At 41.9% G+C, this 21516-nt stretch overlaps 1 protein-coding gene across 10 annotated transcripts in view; it reads left to right on the forward strand.

Annotated features, from left to right (window-relative positions):
* The window catches only part of WNK1 (WNK lysine deficient protein kinase 1), a 97508-nt gene that overhangs the window by 60387 nt on the left and 15605 nt on the right, over positions 1 to 21516 (forward strand). For 5 of the 10 annotated variants that reach the window (XM_041398640.1, XM_041398642.1, XM_041398641.1 and 2 more), the window contains exons 9-21: positions 6192 to 6263; positions 6818 to 6967; positions 8015 to 8488; positions 9512 to 9793; positions 9931 to 9984; positions 10481 to 10569; positions 11113 to 11275; positions 11612 to 11728; positions 13944 to 14117; positions 14884 to 14935; positions 15098 to 15238; positions 15614 to 17040; positions 19747 to 19830. In XM_041398640.1, the coding sequence (XP_041254574.1) occupies positions 6192 to 6263; positions 6818 to 6967; positions 8015 to 8488; positions 9512 to 9793; positions 9931 to 9984; positions 10481 to 10569; positions 11113 to 11275; positions 11612 to 11728; positions 13944 to 14117; positions 14884 to 14935; positions 15098 to 15238; positions 15614 to 17040; positions 19747 to 19830 (3279 nt within the window). The remainder of the gene's footprint in view (positions 1 to 6191; positions 6264 to 6817; positions 6968 to 8014; positions 8489 to 9511; positions 9794 to 9930; positions 9985 to 10480; positions 10570 to 11112; positions 11276 to 11611; positions 11729 to 13943; positions 14118 to 14883; positions 14936 to 15097; positions 15239 to 15613; positions 17041 to 19746; positions 19831 to 21516) is intronic. The other 5 variants (XM_041398643.1, XM_041398649.1, XM_041398645.1 and 2 more) reach the window with 4 other exon arrangements.

The raw sequence follows: 21516 nt of genomic DNA on the forward strand, positions 1-21516 counted from the left end.
GGGCAGAGGGACTGCTCCAGTAGAAGAACTGGGTGACACCTGTAAACACACATTCACTCTAAAAACTAATTAATGCTTGAAAGCTCATTATTATCTAAGTTTTTGTCAGAGTACCAGGTGCTTTGAGTACACACACTGTGGGCTGTGTCTGTGGCCTGAGAGAAAACAGTCTCTGTCTGATGTGCCTTCCATGTGTTTCTCAGGAGGGTTCTAGGGAGCTTTCTACACTGCTCAGTAATCTAAGGCAAATTCAGCTCCTCAGAGGTGCACACAGCCTGTTCCCAGTGTGTCTTGGCATTCATTCAGCATTCTCATATCTTGTGGTACCACATATTAGTCAATATTGGGCCTTCCATTGTGTGTCTTCACTTCTTTTCTACCTCATTATAGTTTTTGCTGGTTTTGTTATTACTTTTTTTTTTTTTTAAGTGTTCAATTCTTAACTTTTGTTTTCCTCCTTTAGCCTCAACGTGGTCGTAGCATGTCAGTTTGTGTCCCCCACCTTCCTGCTCTTCCCTGTATGTCCTGCATCCCTCTCAGTGCTCCTTGCACCCCACCACCAGCGCTGTCTGCACCTCTTTCTCCTTTCTACCTTCGGACTGTCCCTGAAGAAACCTTTGCAGAAAAGCTTTCTAAAGCCCTGGAAAGTGTCCTGCCCATGCACTCTGCCTCTCCACGCAAGCATCGACGCTCCAGCCTGCCCTCCCTCTCTGTCAGTCCTGTATGTGTTACCATTTGCCTCCTGGCACAGTAAGATAAGTTATCATTAAATACATCCTGGCCTCTGGGCATTTTTAAAGGGAGAAATTGAAAAGTCAATTCCTTATACTTTGCTGCTGGAATGTTGATTTTGTTAATTTTATTTATTTCTATGAAGCAGTACTGGTAAACATTATCAAACAGTGGCTGACTGCTTTTATCTTGTCTTTTAGGACAGTATGAATGTAAATTACCCAGTTGTACCACAGAAGGTAAAGGGAAGACTAGTTCTTAATACCCAGAGTCAGAAGACTTTTATTTTTCAACTTCTTAGTAAACACTGAATGTTAATTAAGCCCTTCACAAAACAAAAAGCTTTTAAAGCCTGATTGCTGTGGCTGCTTATTCTTAAAGCTTTGACTAGCTGTGATAGTAATATTAGATATTTAGAGTATGAATACTTTTAGAGTATTTTTTGTGTATTCTTATCAGAAATGCCACTTCAACTTCTTAATGAGAAGTAGTTTTAATATTTCTTAGGAAGGCAGATGCAAAGATAATGTGCAATAAAGGAGGTAGATTCTTTTCCATTTTGAGCTTCAGTTTACACAAGATAAATTTTGAGAAATATTTTTTGTGTAAATGAAGTTATTGGAACCAGGTTTAGAACCTAGGAAAGGTATTTCATCTGTAGGACCTTCTCATTAGTGTTGGTCAGTAGGGAAATTTGCTGCTGCTTTTCTGGACAAAAGAGGCTGGGGAGAGAGTAAACAGTGGGGAAATAGCAACTTGAAAAACTCAAAAATGCCATTTCTCTTGAACAGTATACTTACTACTGGCTCCTGCAATTTTTTTTTCTATTAGGGAAGAGAATACATTGTCTCTGGGCATACTGCAGGCAGATGAAAAGATGCAAAATTACTAAATTGTTTGATGTTCTTACACAGCATTGTCTGTGGGCTTACTGCAGGCAGAGATGAAAAGATGCAAAATTACTAAATTGTTTGATGTTCTTACACAGAACTCTCTTTAGTGAAAAATTCCCTACAACTCTTAAATAAAATGAGCCTCCTCTGAAGTAGTACTCAGAAGGAGTGGAATTGCCTGAGGACTGTGCTATTACTAAACCTATGAATGTTTTACAGTCCAGGCAAGAGTTAAGTTTGTTTCAATGAATGCTAATTTTTTTTATGAAAAGGTATGATCATAAGTGATTAAATGATGTTTTTGTCTTAAAAATATGATATTAAATGATATTTTAAAATGATAAATTATTATTAATTCAATCAAGTTATTATTAATTTAATAAACTTTAATGATATTTTGTCTTACAAAACATTTTCTTTTAGCTTTTTGGATAGCATACAGGACACTAGTACTGTGGGTTTTGTATTGGAAAATACTAACATCTAATGTCATCTTCTGAGTGCAGATTAGAGGCTCTGCTTTGTTGCTGTTTTCAAGTTCTGAATTTCATATTCCACATATGGCAGTGACCTCAGGGGTTTGATTGGATTTCAAGCACTGATCACAGTGGATAGGCCATGACAATAACCCTCATTCCATTGTCAGGAGCAAAATTGGTTTCTTTTCGTGAACTATTGGAATTGAACTGGAAAAGCAGCTCTAACACCAGCAAATGTTCCCAATTGTAGCTATGCCTACCATGGATGTATTTAATGGATATTTACAACTCACCTAAATTTCCTAAGTACTGTATGTTTTTGACCATGAATTGAGTATAAATTCTATAAAGTTACTTCACAGAACTGCCTAGTGAACTGTGCATGTTGATGTGCTTTCACTTTTAATGTATGAATTACCTGTCTTGTTCATGTCAATACAGCCTCAGCATCCTCGTGGGGGAACACCACCGTTCCCAGATTCACAGATATTTTTCCCAACCGTTCATGAACGGCCGGTGTCTTTCTCACCACCACCTGTCTGCCCGCCGAAGGTGGCAATTGCTCAGCGGCGCAAGAGCACTTCATTTTTGGAAGCCCAAACTTGCCACTTCCAGCCATTGCTGAAGACTGGCCAGAGTTTAGTTCCACCTGGTGGTAGTCCCACCAATTGGACTCCAGAGGCATTTGTTATGCTGGGCACAGCAGCTCAGAGAGTCGCTGGAGAGCCTCTGCATGTGCAAGTTAATCCCGTGTTTGAGCAAGCTCCTGTCCACAGTGACTATAGATCTGGACCAACACCTCCAGAGGATGCTCACTACAGGATGCATCCAGAAGCTGTATATTTGGTGGGCATGCACTATCCATCACAGGTATCGGAGCAGTATGATCAAGTAGCTTATAACTCTCACGTGACTGAACAGCATTTGAAGCAGGTCTCTGAGTCAAACCATGGGCAAGGTGGTCCTCCACAAAGCTCTGTGTTCGACTTTCAATCGGGGCAAACATATCTGGCAAGACACGTTCAGAGCCTGAGGCTGGATTCTGGGATGGGTCCCCTTTCTCCATTATCCAGTGTTTCAGCTCCCCTGAGCGCAGAGCCAGCTCAGATGACGTTCCACCAGGTGTTTGTTCCGCACTCGGCCCCGGCTGTGCTCTCTCACAGCGCTGATGGCAGAGCGAGCTGTGTCTTTGAGTTCCATGTGCACACACAGAGCTCTGCTGCGGCAGAAGGGGCAGCTTTACCCCCGTGGGCCTACAGGAGTCGCCGGGGCTCTATGGAGACCAGCCATGAGGAGTGCACCCAAGGCGTAGGGTCGCACGGTCGGCTGCAGCCCGTGACAGAAGAGCAGTGTAACTATCTTGGTGCTGGGGTAGCGGGTCCCAGAGGGGGCCCTGCCAGGCGCAGCTGGCCAGAAGGAAGCCCAGAATACTCCAGTGATTCCTCACAGCTGACTTCCTCTGACGCTGGTGATTTCCAGTCTCCTCCCCCTACAGGGGGATCATCTTCTGCTTTTGGTTCAGACTTCTCATTGCCCATTGTTCAGCTGCCTCAGAAGGTGTTGCAGGAGTCGCAGCTCTTCATCTGCTTCCCCCAGGGAGCCTCAACTCAGCAGGCCTTGTCCACCTCGCTTTCATCAGGACCACCTGCATCCTATCCTCAGGTTACAGGAGCAAACCCTTCCACAATTCCACTGCTTTTTATAAGTCATACTGAGAGGGAAACCTTGCTATTAGACCTGCTCCGTGTGGTTCTAAGAATTAGCATTCATGGGGGTGTCTTTCCACCAAGTCTATACTAGGATCTCTTTAACTTAACCAGGTTGCTATGAAATAATGAGGCATTAGCAACCATCTGGTCTGTGTTCAGATTTGGGTGAAATATTAGTAGGGCTTTTGTGTTAAAGTAAAAAATGGTCAGTGTTCCTCCTGGGACTAGCTGTTCTTTTGGTGAGAGATTGCTGGAGTACCAAATTGGCTTTTAAACAGTGGTGTTAATGAAATGTATCTTCACACAGAATCAGCGGTGATAGTACAACTTGATTCTCTTGGTGCTTCTGTTGGTGCTCTTTGGCCATTTGAATGTGTTGCTTGAGGTTGAACTTTCATACAAATAATGTTTAATTAGACAACAAGGTGATTTTGGTGACTGTCCAAAATGCAAGAGCTTTTTCTAGACTTGGGGAAAGAAAGTGGGAAGAGAGGAATGGAAGGAGCTGTGTTACGTATGTGTACATGGATTTGGAAATGTATTTGTTCAAGTATTTGAAGAAGCTAAACAGGCTGAGTAGTTAATTAATGGCACAAACAACTGTTGCTAGTTGGTATTGCCACTTTATGAGCCTTATGTGGTGTCCTTTTAAATAGCAAAATTTGAGGCTTGAGGCTTAGTTTGGAGATGTGTGTTTTATCAGCATATGTGGTATCTGCATTTGCAATGGTCACTTTTCTGTACACTGTGAGGTGTGTCTCTATACATTGTGTCTGCACTCCTAGTCTGAAGTCTCATAACTTCCTGTGAAAAGAGAGGATTTGCTTTAAGTAGTCTTCTCTCTTACCTCTTTTGTCCTTGGAATTAGGGGCTTTGACATTTTAGTTACTGGGGTGTTAGCAACTTCGGGATTTGTGTGAAGCAGAATCATTTTGCTCTGTGTGTTTAGTTCAAGAACGAAGTATTTAAGGCTTTCTGTAAGGAATAATAAAGGTGTTTTAATAAAGCTGGAGCAGCTTTCATCACTAGTCTAATAGGTAGCAATTGCTGTGCTGTAGAATTTGTAGAATGAATCTCCTACTCAAGAACTTTGAAAACTTTTTTCTCCATAAACGTTTGTTAAACTCAGGAGTTAAATTCTGATGGATATAAAATACATTTAGAAAACAAAAAAAAAGAGGTCACTTCTTTTGCAGAATATAAGTTCTGGGATCTTTTACCTAATTCATTAGAAGATTAGAATTTGAAACCCAAACTGAGTCAATGTGTACACATGTTACAGCAGTGGGGTGTAGCACATGTGTAGATCCCAGCCTGAAGCTTCTAAAACAGCAAAGAAAAAAATGGTTCTCTTCATTGGTAGTCTGCTTTCCCCAAAGTTTCCATAATTAGAAAAGTATGGAATTTTAACAGACGTGTTCCTAATGAGCTTCTGCAAGCTGAATGATCACAGCTTGAAGGAATTTTCATAGATATTTCTGATATGATACATATGCACCAGATATGCTTCTTACAAAGGCAGTTTACCCAAGTGGTGCATGCTCAGGCAACTCATCTGGAGGTCTTTGTCTAGTTCTCTCCCAGGAGCTGATAAAGAAATGCAGTTGTCACCAAAACAATAATGCAGATCCTGGGATCTGATAAAAAAATTTCAGCCACAAAAATAGTAATGAAAGTCCAGTCCATTTTCCTTTGCATCTTCCACATTCATTTGTATGCCACTCATCCATTTTTTTCGTTGCTTGCTCAAAAATTCTGTCTTAGCTAGAGTGTTAACCTTCATATTCCTTCATATCCAATTCTTGGTAGCCTTTGAATGGTAGTGACTCTGGAAATTATTATTAGCCTGTGTTTTGACATGCCTCTCAAAGGAAACTCATGACCTTTGTGTATACTGGGTACTTTGTAATTGGTCTAGAATTCTGTATATCTTCTTGCTTGGATTTTTTTATGGATAGTTTTATTTCCATGTAGCCTCCTTTTATTGCCCCACCTGTCTGTGTTTGGAACACATGTAAAGGTAAAACTTAATGCATCTATTTCCAGTTACCCCATACCAAGGCATCCTGCTCTTAAAGCATCACCAGTGGAAGAAGAAGCTGGTAGGCTGATCTGTCTCATGTTGAGGGGCATGTGGGTTGCAGAGTCCTTCTGTATTAGTTATTTTGGAAGACTTAAAATGATGTTCAGAACTCCTCCAGATTGCTCTGCTTTGTTCTGGTTGTTGTAATGGAATTTGGCCAGAAGGTCTGCTTGTCCAAAAGGACAAGCTAGAAACTTATTCCAACTAGTTAATTACAGGCAGAAATAATTTTAACTGCCTGCAGCAGAAACCATGGAGTTTTTCTCAGCTGATTCTCCTTTTTTTTTCCCTCCAGACACAGGTGCAAGGCCAGCCAGCCTCAAGCAGTGCTGCAGTGCCATCCCAGCCTGCTCAACACACTCAGCAGGTAGGATCACACTTCCTAAACACAGGAGTAAAATACTCATAGTATAGAATTTTGATGACTCTTTTAAGAGCAATTGTCTACCTCTGTCACCATTTGACCCATAGTTTGGCAGCAAAGGAATCCTTTGGTTCTCACCCAGTCTAACATGCTGTGAGATACACATTGACTTTCTGAGATTTATTTTAAAAATCATGTTAATGCTTGTTTTTCCAGATTAGACTGTCTAGACAGGCAAACTTTGTTCTCATGATTTCGTCTAACTGGAAATCCGATCTGCAATATTCTCTTCTCTTAACTGCCTTGTCTTCCTTTATAGAATCTTCATTCTTGGTTTCTCAGGTGAAAGAGTTCCCTTGCAAGATTTGGTGTCAATAATAGAACTGTATTAGTAATGCTAATAAGTAATTGTTAAAGCTTTAATGACATGGCATATTCTGAAGAACTACTGATATCACTTAGGAGAGAGTAAAAAGCAGAATTTAAGTAGGATATGCTTTAAAAAAAAAACCTGTGTTGGGAGGTAATACAGCTTCTTCCTCTTTTTCCTGCTACAGAGTGCACAGCAGCCAGCCTCTTCCCAACAGCCTGGACAATACCAGCTGCAGCAGCCCTCAGTTTCTGCCAGCACCACTCCTGCACAAACTGTCTCTCAAACTCAAACTTCACAGATCATGCCAATGCCTCAGGCAGCAGCTGGGACACAGGTAAACAAAATTCTTTCTAGCAGAAGATTTTTTTTTCCTTCTTCATAGCTGGTAGATTCAATATACTGCTGCTTTCACTTTTGTCATCTTTCCTAATGGTTTCAAAACATTCATCCAAACAAGAGTATTCTTATTGTACTATAACTGTCAATTTTGTTGAAAATGTGTGGGAAACTCTTTTACACATGGTAGTCATGAGTGTTTTGAGGGAAGGAGAGCACTTCCATGCACAAAAATCTTTAAATTGTCAAAAATATCAGGAAGCATATTGATGAATGGTGTATTGTGAACGGATTTTCAGGAACTTGTCATTTCTCTGTTTCCCATCCACTGTCTATCTTCTGCACCATTACATGTCTAAAACATACTCACTTATTTAGGTAGTGAGCTATAGAACTCCTCTCTTCATTCTGTCATCTTTCTTACTCAGCTCTTCTCCTTTACTACCTGATCAAGAAGCTTCTGTTACTGAATATTGCTTCATTTTGGCTCATATCTCTGTTGAATGTGTGAGCCACAATTTTGTTTTTAAAATTATTGTTTTGTTGCTTGTTCATCTAAACTGCCTTTCCAGTTGCATTGTTTGCTGGCTTTAATTGACATATTCCCTGCCATTCTCTGAATGCTGGCACAGTGGATTTTAATTCTCCTTTGCTTTAGTCCCCATACTCAAAGCTGACAGATTTGTCGTAGGATTTGCACTTCTTCGCTGTAAGAAGGCAGGCTTGGGTCTGGGGACAGAGTTGAGGAGAATTTGATTCTGTTTATGCACAAATCAGTGCTTCAGGGTATTCAAATGTTGCTCTTTCACCCTCTGTGGGTGTCTGTTTCAAGAGCCTGTTGAGCTCTTGAAGGGAAGTGTTGCAAAGCGAGGACTGTTTGGAACTCCAGCCAGCCTCCCAGCCGCTCTGCCAACTGTGCTCCCCAGCCACTTTAACAGAGTGCTGTAACTTGAATAATGCTTTCTTTGACTAATGTGTAAAACTCTGCTTTCCGCAGCCCTGCTTAAAAAAAAAAAATCTATCTCTATTTTCTTTACCTCCCCAGCTTCCTGTTTCCCAACCAGTGTCGATCATCCAAGGCGAGCCTCAATTACCTGTTGCAGCATCTTCTCTCCCTCAGCCTTCAGTTGCCCCATCAGTCCCCATTGGCTCTCATTTTCTACCCATGGGACAGGCCTTGCCAACTTCCGTGGTTCCCCAGTTCCCAGTGTCTCAGTTGCCTGTAGCAGCTCCTCACGTGACAGTGGCTCAGCCAGGTTTCCAGTCGCTGCCCATTTCAATGGCAGCTGGCATGAATCAGCCGCTGCTCACGCTGGCCACGTCTGCCGCGGCAGCTGCTGTTCCTGTAGGACCAAGCGTTGTCCCTAGCCAGCTTCCCACACTGATGCAGCCTTTGGCTCAGCTGCCCAGCCAGGTTCTCCCGCAGCTCCTGCAGCCGCCTGTCCAGGCCGTGGGATTGCCAGTCAGCATTGGACAAGCTGCTGAAGCTTCACTTCCTGCTGGAGATGCTCTTTACCAGGTATTGTTGCAAGCCAGCAGACCTCTTCTCCACATTTTTGCCCGTTCCTCTAAGGTACCAGATCTGAGCTGTGTGCCCTGGCCAGCTCACTTCGCACATGAGAGCCATTAAGCCACTAGACTAAACTCTGTTGTGTGGTTAAAACACATTTTAAGGGGGAGAGAAGAGAAAAAGTCCTTGGACAGACATGGGTTTTGAATTTTTTATATTTGACATTGGAATTTGTCTAAAATGACAGAATCATAGTGCAGGGTTTTGTTCAACCACGGTGTGAGACAGGACAGCTACATATTCATGAGATCTGTCAGCTTGGGGAAAAAGAAAATAAGAAATTGTAACTTTAAAAACAGAGATGTGTGTTGGAAAGAAAATAAATGGCAGCATATTCAACAATGTCAGTATTTAATTCCAAGTCTGGGAAGGGGTGGGACAGGGAATTCATATAAATCAGTCAGGCAGCATGGATCTTGGATGTGACGTAAGTACCTGGTGCTGGTTGTGAACTGCTGGACTGGTGGGCACAGACTGCTTCAGCGACTTTATGTGGTCACTCACTGTAAAAGTGGCAACCTGAATAATGGTTGAAGTGTTCCTTGTTTCTGGGTCAGCTCGTTACGAGACGACAGGAAAAACACAAGAGTGTTTTTGCTATTTAATCTCAAGAATCAGCAGCAGTTGTATAACATCTGAGCTGTAGTTGTTCAGCCTGAAAATTCTTCAAGCTCATTTCTAATCTCAGGCTTTAAAATCTTAAGCTGTATAGGCAGCTGCAAGAGTTGGGACATGAGGGTTGTTTTGCCTAAGATTTGGGACTGTGAGTGGGAATTTGCTTGTTTGGGCGTGATGACTGACATGCTGGCTGCCTGAGCAGTTTGCTCTGCTTCTTTGGGAAGATTTTGGGAGTGCTTGAACAAGTACAGAAGGTTGGAACATGTCCCTGGATCTGATATTTTTTTTTATTACTGTCTTGTTTCCTAATTAGCTCTGCCATTCACTGACTTGGTTCCCTCGTTTCTGTTACAGGGCTTCCCGTCCCGGCTGACACCGCAATACCCAGGGGACTCGAGCGTCGCTCCTTCCTCGGCTGTGGCCTCTGCCAGTATTCCTTCTGCTGTGCTGTCCCCTCCCTTGCCCACAGATGCAATGGCCCAGTCAGGGTACCTTGCTCCTGTTGTGCAGCCCTATGGGGAACAGAATGTTTTAGTTTCCATGGGCAGCCTGGGAGGACAGGCTCAGGTGCCCCAGCCTCCTGTGAGTTTAGCACAACAGGCCTCATCTGCCTCCTCACAGCAGGCAGTTGTGGAGGTAAATATATGGAAAATAATGTAACAATAGATTTTGGGTGTTTGACTCCTGCAACAGTGTAACTCTGTGGGGAACTAATCCCTTCTGTGCTTGTCTTCAGTTGGAAGTTAATATTTCAAATTACCTTTTTCTTACAGCAGAATGTCATGCCAATGTGGGGACCTTGTTGCCACTGGTTGTTCTGTTGGGAAGTGAGTGTGCATCCTGCAGGCAAAAAGCAGTAAAACACTTCACTTCTTGCTAGTACTGTAGAACATTTTTGCCATATCCAAGACAAGCTGCAGTCAATAGCCTTTGAGAATCTGTCATTATGCCTATTCCCTGCAACGTGCTTCTCGCAGGGAGAATTGGAATTGTCTCTGTGTTCTGCATTGGCTTGCCTTTTGCACATTCTGTTAGTAAAACTGTGACTGCATGGCCAGCTGTAGTGACATGTGGCAGTAGAAAGGATGTGTGGCTGGTTTCCTCTCCTCACCCCTCCTCAGATGACATTTTGCTTCACTGCAGTTTGCTCTAGAGTATTTTGTAAACTAAAGCTGTCCTAGATGCCAGCTGTTTAAACTTATAAAAAGGCAGAGCTTTCAGCTTTACAACTGGTTTGGGAGGAAACACTGAAGACTACTGGGTTGCTTGAAGAGGAACTGTACTCTTTGGGGGGGGTTCTTGATTGTAGGTTTCTATCCATAGGGTACTCAGGGTGTCTCACAGACTGCTTCAGAGACACTTCCAGCAACACAGCCTGCTCAGTCTACCCCTTTGGCTTCTTCTATGGATAGGTGAGCACTGTTTATTTTCCCCAAACTGAGTTTCAATGTTATGTGTTAGATTATCTTCCATGGATAATTAGATATATTTTTTTACCAGGAGTATTTTTTTTTTCACTGGGAGTGTTCTTGAGGATGAGAGTAACTAAAGTTCCTAGAGGAAAAACAGGATCAGAAGGGTAGAGCATGCTATGTGGAGTATTTTATGGAGGGAATAAGTAAGGTTGTGTATAGTGATTAACTTTTTTATTTGTCATGTCTAATGGATCATAAGTGACAGGTTTCTTGTCATTTTGGCACTTAAACAGAATTCAAACTCCAAATAGCTTGAAAACACAAGATAGATTTGTACATCTCAGCTTTCAAGAGGTGTAGCAAAATAATTACATTTAGAATTTCTATTTAAGCAACCTGAAGTGTTGACAGGGCTTGTTCCCTCTACTTGATTAACACACATCTGCCACTTCCCAGAACAGAATACCATGTGGCTGGTTAGAGTATTGCTGCAGTTATGGAATGCATGGAAGCTAACAGGAAGTTGCCTTTTGTTTCTAGTGCACATTCTGATGTTGCTTCAGGATTGAGTGATGGCAACGAGAATGTTCCAGCTTCGAGCGGAAGGCACGAGGGGAGGACAACGAAGCGTCACATGCGGAGGTCTGTCCGCAGCCGCTCTCGCCATGAGAAGACTTCTAGGCCAAAACTGAGAATTCTAAATGTGAGTGTTTTTTATTTTAGGGACAGTTCAGTAGTAATGGTGCATTTTTAAGCCTCTACTAGCATTCCAAATGTCATCTATGAAGAGCTTTTTGGAGTGTTACATATGGTAAAACTGACTTGCTAGGCTACCAGTGGTTCCACAGACTATTCCAGAATATTTGATGTATCCTCAGACGAAAATCATGCTCTACATGACACCATTTACTAGACTGGAAAGATGGAACATGTTTGTTTTGTACCAGTACTGTTAGTTTTTCTCAGTGAACTTTAAAATCTCAGTGTTTGATTTAGATTCTTGTGCTTTTGGTTTGAAGCATTATTTTCTTTGCTTTAGGTTTCCAACAAAGGTGATCGGGTAGTGGAATGCCAGCTGGAGACACACAATCGGAAAATGGTTACTTTCAAATTTGATTTGGATGGTGATAACCCTGAGGAAATAGCTACAATTATGGTAAGATATATTTTAGAGATGGAGACTCGAGTCAGTTTTATTTTTTTGCTTATGGTTTGGAATTGGTCTCCCATGTCACATGGTGTGTGTTCACCTTATTGGTACACAACTACAGCTAGAAATTTGGCACAAGAGTGGTTTAGAGTCTGGGTATTAATTAATGTTGCATGCACAAGTCACATGAAAATTTGTGTCAGTTTTTACCTTAGAATTGAGGTTTTTATCAAGTGAAAAGACTGCTTCTGTTTTTTTGGTTGGTTGTTTTTTGGTTGTTTTTGTTTTTGTTTTTTTCAATCCGACATTTTCAAAACTGCAAGCAACCTTCTGGTAGTGCCAGGTTAAAAAAATTCTGTTTGCTGTTGTAAGAGCAGGCATTGCTACATCTTCAAGCATTTTACTGTTGTTGTCAATTAAAATGGGAAGATTTCCTTTTAAATTAAGAAAGGGGAATTGTATTTTGCTTTTTGAAAGTACTTAGTGACTTATGCTGCTCTTGATTTTTATCAAAAGAAAAAGCTTCTCCATTCAATGTATGATGGCCAGGCACATGAAATAATTATTCCTATAGAGATACATTTAAATAAAAGTATTGAGTAGCATAGAATAGAATCCCTATTTATTTTTTTTTTTTTAATTTAAACTCTTATTTTTGGTCTGGTACAGTCTAAATGAGCCTGAGATAGTTTTAGTGCTACTGAAGCTGGGATGGGGGGTGACAAAACACAGTATCTTTTGAGAGCTTCTTTGGGCACCTGTGCAGTGCTCATCTTTTGCTTAGAGAGGTGGCAGAGTCTGAATTGGTGTGTGCTGGATTTGTACTTTTCAAAAGGACACAAACCAGTGATATGGAAGGAATTCTCTACCACTAATGGCTTTCTGAGGAAGAGGAAGAAGTTGGTTCTTGCCTAAATACATGTATTAGCACAGTCAATAACGTGAGGTCGTGTGCCAGGAAATAAGGAGAGTACACAGATGTCTTTCTTCACCTTAAACCTGAAGTGATCCTATGAAGAAATAAGAGTATGTTTGATTTATGAAAACTAAACAAGCAAAACCAAAACTAAGACACAAGCAACAAAACCCACAAATATTTGAAGATGAGTAGAAGCAAAATAAGTGAACTTTGCATCCACAATGCAGTCACACAGTTAAAAGTGTGCAACCTAATTTAAACATCTGAGTCTGGAACATTGTGCTCATTGGTTCCTTGTTGAATATTGAGCAAACTTTAGATGAAAGACTTTGTTTCTTTCTAATCATGATGCTGTTAGGCACACCCCATATAGTTGCTTGTTGGTCCTAAACTGAAGGCACTGAAGATTTCTTTAACTAGTATTCTGCATTGCAGAGGCTGATACAAGCACATCATGCCTGCCTTTCCTTTTCTTGAACCAGCATCCCAGGAATTTGATGTAAAAGCAGTGTCTCAGGCTTTTCCTCTAAGGCACTTTATTTCTCTTTTCCAGCAGACACTCTGTGACTGACAGCTTTACTTCTGTTTCATGGACTGTCTCTGAGTTTTTCCATGCATAATTTCAGGAGACAGAATACTCTCACGTGTTAGACCAAATCAAGAATATAATTTGGACTTTCTAACTACCAAGTATACTTGTTTAAACCAGTTTTATTTAACATAAGCAAGATAAATTATTTTCATAAAACAGTACAATGTATTGGAACTAGGCAGGCTGAGCAACCTTTCTCTCCCTGTATTTGGAACAAAATTCATACTGGCTTTTATGTACCACAGCCAGACTTTAAATCAGTGATGTGCAACCTGCACAGAGAAGTTGTATATGGCATGGAAAGAGAGAAGCACAGAAGGCATCTTGCAATACAGAATTTTCAATTTTATTATATTATAGTTCTCTTTAAATGTCTCTTAATGCACATTGCATTCATTAGACAGGAGGAATTGCTGTAAGATAAGACTGCTAATTTTAAATTTCCCTGTGCTAAGCAAAGATTGAGGTGACAGTTGATGAAGAAGTGAGGTTGAATGTTCTCCACAGCAAAGATTAAACCAGGGCACATACTTCTGTGCTGAAGATAATTTTAGAAACAATTGTTTTTCTCTGTGGTGTCACCACTTTCATCTTGTTCAGAAGAACAGCAAAGGGAAGACAGACATCAGCACCAAGAGTAAATTGTGGTCATTCAATATATTGTTTTGAAATGGCTTGTGCAAAATGAATGTTGCTTTGTTCTTTTACAGGTGCAGAATGAGTTTATTTTAGCAACAGAGCGAGACTCATTTGTAGAACAGGTACGAGAGATTATTGAGAAAGCAGATGAAATGCTCAGTGAGGATGCAAGCGTGGAGCCAGAAGGGGATCAGGGGCTGGAGAGCATGCGGACAAAAGATGACGGCTTCTTCCCGGGGTCACAGGTATGTGAAGGACAGACTGCCTCAGCTCTTGGTATCTTCCATTTTGGGTGGTATGGTTTTGTGAGTAGAGCTAGCTAGAAATAGCAACTTCCTGTCATGAGAAATACCAAAGATCAATAATTAAAAGACAAAAAGAAAAAGCTTCATGTCAGAGTGACAGGATAAAATTAAGTTAAAAAGCTAAATAACAGACCTCTTACTTTTTGATGTGTTTGAAGACTTCCGAAGCTGCTGAATCTCCTAACACTCCACTAAACAGACAGTCTTAAATGCTGATGCTTCTTGAATTTGAGATTATTGTGAGGTAGGACAGTAAAACCCCAACCATGTGCTGTTCACTAAACACTGAGAGCCTGGTCTCAGGCCCTCCACCCAGTGAAGTACTAAGAGAGTGGATGGCTCGGTTAGGAAACACAGGTTTTGAAACTGTTTGCTGGGTGCTGAAAGTAGTGACATTGCCTGACTCTCTGCCTTAATTACACATTAGTTTGAAACATCCATTTATTTGTTGGATGTTTAAGGAAATCAGTTGGATTTCCAAAAGAATTTTCAGATCAAGTTGTTACATTGACAGTCACTAAGCTGAGTCTCTAAAAACACTGTAGCTGACATTTGTCTGGGCAGAATTCCTCTAGTTTGGTGATGGTGCTTGGGTCCCACGTACTGCTTCCCTTAAATGCCCACATTTCAGTAAGCTAGCGTTTTAAGAACTATCTTGTGGGTTTCTGTTTCAGAATAGAAGTTTAAATTTTATCTTACTTTACAGAAATTAGAGTTCAAACAGCCAGATCCTACATCTTCCATGCCACAAAGAATAGGTAAGTCTTTTGTGATTTTTTTCAACAGTTACCTTTTTCTGTTTCAGCGGATGGGTGCAGCCAAGTTTTTTATTTTGTATGATGGAGTGCACATTCCATATTGCAGGTTATGTGCTTAGTTGCAACCTTGTGTTACTAAACATCCACCTTCTTTTTGTTTAGGGGTTCCCTCTAGCTCCTTTACCCAGGTTGTTCATTCTGCTGGAAGACGGTTCATTGTCAGCCCCGTCCCCGAGAACCGATTGAAAGAACAGGGCTTTTTCACATCTGCTGTTGCTGGAGGAAACGAAACTTCAGATATGGGTGAGTTCTCCAAACTCTTACAAGCTGATGCCTAAGACCTGTTCATCAAGACTGTGAAGTTAGTTAACTGTTCCTGAAGACCTCTCAAAGTATGTGGGGAAGTAGCTGCTAAGAGGTGACCATAATTTGGGTCACACCATGCAGGATTCTTGGAGGAAAACTGCTGATGAGCTGTCTGCAAGACTCTGAAACCTTGATTCTGTATTTTAATACAAGGCTGGATTTGTGTGTTTTGTTGTTTTGGTGTGGGTTTTTTTGTTTGGTTTGTTGGGGTTTTTTTTGATGCTAAGAAGTAAATGTGGTCTTACTCTAGCCATAGACAGTAATACTGTAATGAACTTTTTCAGGTGGACTGATCATTTTCTTTTCTTCCAGTTGCAGCATCTCCTGTACATGGTCCTGGAATGAATCTCTCCCACTCAGCATCTTCACTGAGCTTGCAGCAAGCTTTCTCTGAGATGGGGCATGCTCAGATGACAGAAGGACCTAGCACAGCTCCTCCAGTGTTCAATCAAACAATGCCACCGTTTCCACCTGCGCTTTCTACCATGGCGGGCAGTGGTGCAGCTCCTGCATCTGTGGCTACTTCTTCAGTATCTGTTTCCTCCAGCACTGGTGTCTCTCTTCCAGGATCTGTTACTTTGCCTTCAGAAAATGCAGCTGTTGGGGCTGCACCAAGCACAAGTGTGCCAAGCTCTATTTCTCCACCTCCAGCCTCACAACCTGGACAGCAGTCGACCGGTGTCACTTCCAGCGTGAGCGCCCCTGCTTCTTTCTCCTTATCTGCCACGTCCCAGCCTGCTCAACCAGTGACTGCAGACATTGCTGCCAGTATCAGCACACCATCATCTTCAGCACTGCCATCTGCCCAGGTTCCTGGTGTCACTGCTCTCGGTGCTGCCGCACCAGCTGTGACATCTCAGTCTTCTCCTCAGACTGTGAGTAGTATGGCAGCAGCACAGACGTCTGTTGCCCTGTCTCTGGCTCAGAACGTGGCTTTGCAGCTTCCCCAGCTCAGCAGCAGTGGCTCTGTGTCCAGTCTGGCAGAAACAACAGTCGTAAGCGCTCCACAGTCGCTGCCTGAGAGTGGGCACACTCTGGATAAATCGCATTCCTGCAATGCAGCTGGCTTATCTCTGCCAATCTGTGCACCTTTATCATCCTCAATAGCATCAAGCATATGTGGTTCAGTCTCTCAGCCAGTGATCCATCCCTTACTTGTTCCATCGGGAATTACATCAACGCCTGTCCTACCCCAGATTTCGGGTGCAACACCCATGTTGCCCCAGGTTCCCTTACCTGGTGTCTTGCCACAGCCAGTCACTAACTTGCCTGCAGTACAGCAGACTTTGATCCACAGCCAGCCTCAACCAGCTCCGTTGCCCAACCAGCCTCATGTTCACTGTCTGGAGGCTGATGCCGATGCTCAGTCTAAAGCCCCTGGTATTGATGATATAAAGACCCTGGAAGAAAAGCTGCGATCTCTCTTCAGCGAGCACAGTAACGTGGGAACGGTGCACCCATCAGTGTCTCTGGAGACCTCTCTGGTAATGGAAACCACAGTTGTTCCTGGCATCCCAACCACTGCTGTTGCACCAAGCAAACCTCTGACATCCATTAGCACTTGTATACCTCCAAGCAGTTTGCCTCTTGGACCAACTGGCTTGCCAGTGCTGACTCCAGTTGCCACTCCTGGGCAAGTGATCACCCCGGTCAGCTACATCTCGGCCTCGAGCAGCGCGGCCACAGCAGCAGTGAAAGCAGGGACCTCTCCTTCCAAGCCCCCTCTCAGCAGGGTACCGGTAAGGAACACAGCATCAGTGTCCATGTTCAGCTCTTGCAGGAAACAGCCTTCTTGGGTTTTCCTCTTTGTAAAGAAAAATACTTATTCAGGAAGAACTTGCTTCATTTAGTGTAGTATTGAAAGGTTTATGCTCTGGTTGTTTTTATGTGTCCCAAGAGATGTTGTGTCTTGTCCCCCAGTGGGCAAAAATAAGTCCACTTCTGTTTTATGCTTCTGAGAGGTGTCTCTTATGTCACTGTTAGTTTTTCTTCTTAAACTACAAAGAGTGAAGCAGCTGTGGTTTGCTTTTTGTGTTTGGGGTTTTTTCTTGATACTGATTTTTTCAAATAGAATTTGGATGTCTTGCTTTAAATAGCTTTTTATCTTGACCACTTGAGGTACTTGGCCACTAGGCTGAGATGGTTGGTTGTATATTTCACCAAGTGGTGGATTTGAGGTAGCAGAATTTTGCTTCCTGTCATGAACCTGTTCCTTGCAGTCAAGGGTGAACCTGACTGAAAGGGTTTGGGTTTTTTTAAGTTCTCTGCTACTTATTTGATACCTGGATACTGTTTTCCTTTCAAATGTTAGATTTATGAGAGCGGGATTTTGAGAAATTTAGAAGACACCTGAAAACCAACCTTTTTTTTGGTTTTTTTTTTGTTTACTGACTCATGTTCTACAAGCAAAACACTTTTTCACGAAGAAATTACTCACTGTAATAACTTGAGAGGTGCTGTGGATGTTGTTACCTCTCACCAGCCAGATATATCAATATGTGAAATTTTCTTTTAAATGTCTGCCTGTGTGGGGACACAGCACATTTCAGTATTTTAAACTATTTTGTTAGTCCTTTCCTTAAATGGAAATGTAGCCCATAAATGGAAATAAATTCAAGAAACTTTCAGGTATTTAACAAACCAAAAACTTTAATACTTACTACTTTCTGTTTCTGTAATGTTTTTTTTGTACTCATCAACACTTTGTGTTGGTTGTCTTTAGCCAGCCTTGCTATTAACCAGTTTCAGGCCAATTCAGGCTGAGCCAATGCTCACAGCATCTCCATTCATTAGTAGTTTTGCCCATGTACTCTTTGTTGTCAAAGACAGTAGAAAATCTCTGCTGTGGAAGAGTGGGAATGTGTGCCAGAAAAGTTGATAAGGAAATCTAGACACAAAGACATCCATTAATATTTCAATGAAACTGAAAATCAGAAAAGAAATATTGGAAAAAAAAATGGGAACTGGTATTCATTCAGGAGCAGTCGGAGCAATTAGAAAATTGCTAATTGCAAACCTGTAATTACAAAGACTTGGGTTTAAATGTAATAAATATTATAGGGTTTTTGATTGTCAGTTGTAGAAATCTCACCTCCTCTCTGAAGTTTTCATTTATAAATTATTTTTACAAAGCTTAATTTTAGTTTCACTTTGTGTTGTTGCTGAGCATTAAGGAGCTTGTTGCTTTAGTCTTCTGGGGCTTGCTAGACTCTGTGTCTGTATATTTATGTTGTTTATGGCCAGACAGTTAAATGTTTCAGCTTGTCTTACAAATGCATTTAAAGTATGTTTTGCCTCTTATTTATAAACTAAACGAAGAAGTTACCATAGCTTAAAAATTCATCATGCCTCAGAACAGGTAACATCCTCACACGTGTTCCTGCTGCACAGAAAAGCTGAGCTAATGCAACTCGGCCTACTTCCTGCTGAAATGTTATTGGCAAGATAGATAATTCTGGGAGAGCAGCTTCACTGGGCAGCTACTCCTGCAATTTAAAGCATTATTTTGAGCTGTGGTGACACACTGCAGGCCAGAACAGGTTCTGGAGCAGACTGGCCTGTCCCCTGTCCTGCAGGGCTGTACAGGGGCAGGGCGCTGGCCAGCTGTAACTCACGAGGCTGTGTGTGTGCTCAGACTTCATGGGCGCTGTCAAACCTCAAGATGACAGCTGAGAATAAGAATTGCAAATTGTGTAATGGGTTGCTTAATTCCTAGAACTTCCCACTTCCCTAACAATGGAAATGACTAACTGGAATGTGCTGTCTGACCTGGTGAGGAGGCTTTGATGCCTCCTTCTAACCTTTCGGGTCTCTCTAACCTCCTCCACATAACCTGGATGACTTCCCCCTACCCAGTTGCATGGCCTAATCACCTTCTGTGGGTCATCAACACCTTTCAGGCTCAAAAAGAAGTGATGGATGAAAACATTGGTGTGAGAGCTCTACAAATCTGTTTCTCAACAAGCAGAGACATCCTCAGGCACTGACAGTTCCTGTTCTCAAGTCATGCTGCTTGGAACAATTTGCTGGAAGCACGTAGCTTGCAGTTTCTAATGGACAGTTAACATAGATCTGTTGTAAGGAGACTGAGTACATTCTTGCACCATTTTAGAAATTAAGCTTCTTGAAAGAATTATTTTAGCATTTCTTCCAGACTTGAAAATAATATCCCCAAGATACTTTGTTCTTGGATACTACAGCTTGTTTAAACTGTGAATTGTGGCTGCTCAAGGATAATCTGGATTGTAAAATAAAAACAAAGCAAACGTTCCCCAGTTTGGTTGCAAAAGTCCCTAAAGACTCTGTGTTAACTGTCCATGAAGGAATTCTCTACACAAAAAAAAGTTAAGGCTTCTGTTGTATGACATGACTGACTGTAGCTTGGTATCTGATCCTTCTGTTGTTCCATGTCTGACGGACGCGCGTTTCCTCTTCGTTATCCATAGGTGCTACCAATAGGTTCTGACCTTCCGGCTGGCACTCCATCCAGTGAGCAGCTGCCTCCTTTTCCAGGACCTTCACTAACTCAGGTGCTACACAATGTGGCAGATTTTATCTGCTTCTTTTCCCCTCAGAGAGCATGTTTCAATTAAACTCTCCGTTGCATGTTATTAATGTTCTTGGTTTTCTTTTCTTTTGACTGAGTAACCTCTTTTGTGTAAGTGTAGCAGTAGCCTGAGTGGCTTCAGCACTGGGTGTGAGTGACCTGGTCTAGTGGAAGTGCCCCTTCCAATGGCCAGGCATTGGAACTGGATGATCTTTCAAGTCCCTTCCAACAAACCATTCTGTGGTTCTGTGCAGTTTGCCCTTTGGGGTGCTGTACCCAGTGCCTAATCAGGCTTAGGGGTTTTAGTGTGTTGATCTGAACTTGAAATATTTTTTAAAAAAATATAATGCAGTGAAGTGTGTGCATAAAACTTGAACCTGTTTTCTTCTTGAAAAGAGTATAGTAGCAAAATAATATGGAAAACCATATATTGCTGTGAAATGTTTAAGAGAATGTAAAATTACCTTTGTGAATTCCTCATGAGGTTTTGGGATTTAGGCGTTTCTTGTGATGATTTTTGTTTTTTGTTTTGTTTATTTTGTAATTATTACTGCATTCTGATTTCACTAGGCTTTAAGATTTTCAAAACTTTGAACTTTGAACTCTTTACCATAAACGTGACTTGAAATTCAGCAGTGGCTTCCCCTGCTTAGCTTCTGTCCTTGTATGCCATGGTTAGCTGGGATATTTTGTGTAAATTGTGATGCCAAGCAATAGAACAAGAGACCCTGGGCAGAAACTGATGCACAGAAGTTCCACCTGAACATGAGGAAGAACTTCTTTCCTCTGCAGGTGACCAAGCCCTGGTCAGAGTGTCCAGAGAGGGTGTGGAGTCTCCTTTTTTGGAGATGGCCAGGAACCAGCTGGATGCAGTGCTGTGCCTGGGATGGCCCTGCTTGAGCAGGGAGGTGAGAGCAGGTGACCACTGTGGTCCCTTCCAGCCTGACCCAGTGTGTGGTTCTGTGTGGTTTGTACAACTAAGGCAGATGACATCTGAAATTGGAAGAAAAAGGCTTATTCATCTGAAATATTTTCTAAAAGTAGCTCGCTTTTACATCTTGATCTTAGAGCCATAGGCCATATTCCTGCCCTGTGAGTAGCAAGGAGATGGGTGTCTCCTTTCTCCAAACTGAGCAAGAAAAAACCACTTGTTTTTTTTCCCCTGATTTCAGAGGCAGAAGCTGGTTTATCTCTTTTAGTCAGTTCTTTCTGAACCATGGTTTCACTGAAGAGAAGACAACAATTTGGTGATAACTCTTACCTGCATTCTTCCCATGGCCAGCTATCAGATGGATCAGGAGACAGCTAGTTTAAAATCAGTCATATGGAATTCATAGCCCTTTTCATTGCTGGAAACTCAGTATATTAGTAGTATTTTCCCCTAAGCTCAAAAGCACTTGTAGCCACTTCTATGACTCAAGCCACTGTACCACTGCAAAAGGCTGCTTCCTGTTTGTCATGGGTATTTCTGGCAGGATTTGTAGCATGGAAGAGTCACAAATATAGGTCCCTTGCTTCTTGTCCTTTGCAAACAACTTACTGAATTTCACTTCTCATTTGAACTCAGAAGGATTGTCTGGGAATGAAACAAAATTGTAGGAGACCAACTGGATCAAATCTAATTGACTCTTAAGAGCATTTGCTGCTATCACATAATACTATCTGGAAA

Source organism: Onychostruthus taczanowskii, unplaced genomic scaffold, assembly GCF_017590055.1.
Source record: "Onychostruthus taczanowskii isolate IOZ18803 unplaced genomic scaffold, ASM1759005v1 scaffold15, whole genome shotgun sequence".
NCBI lineage: Eukaryota > Metazoa > Chordata > Aves > Passeriformes > Passeridae > Onychostruthus > Onychostruthus taczanowskii.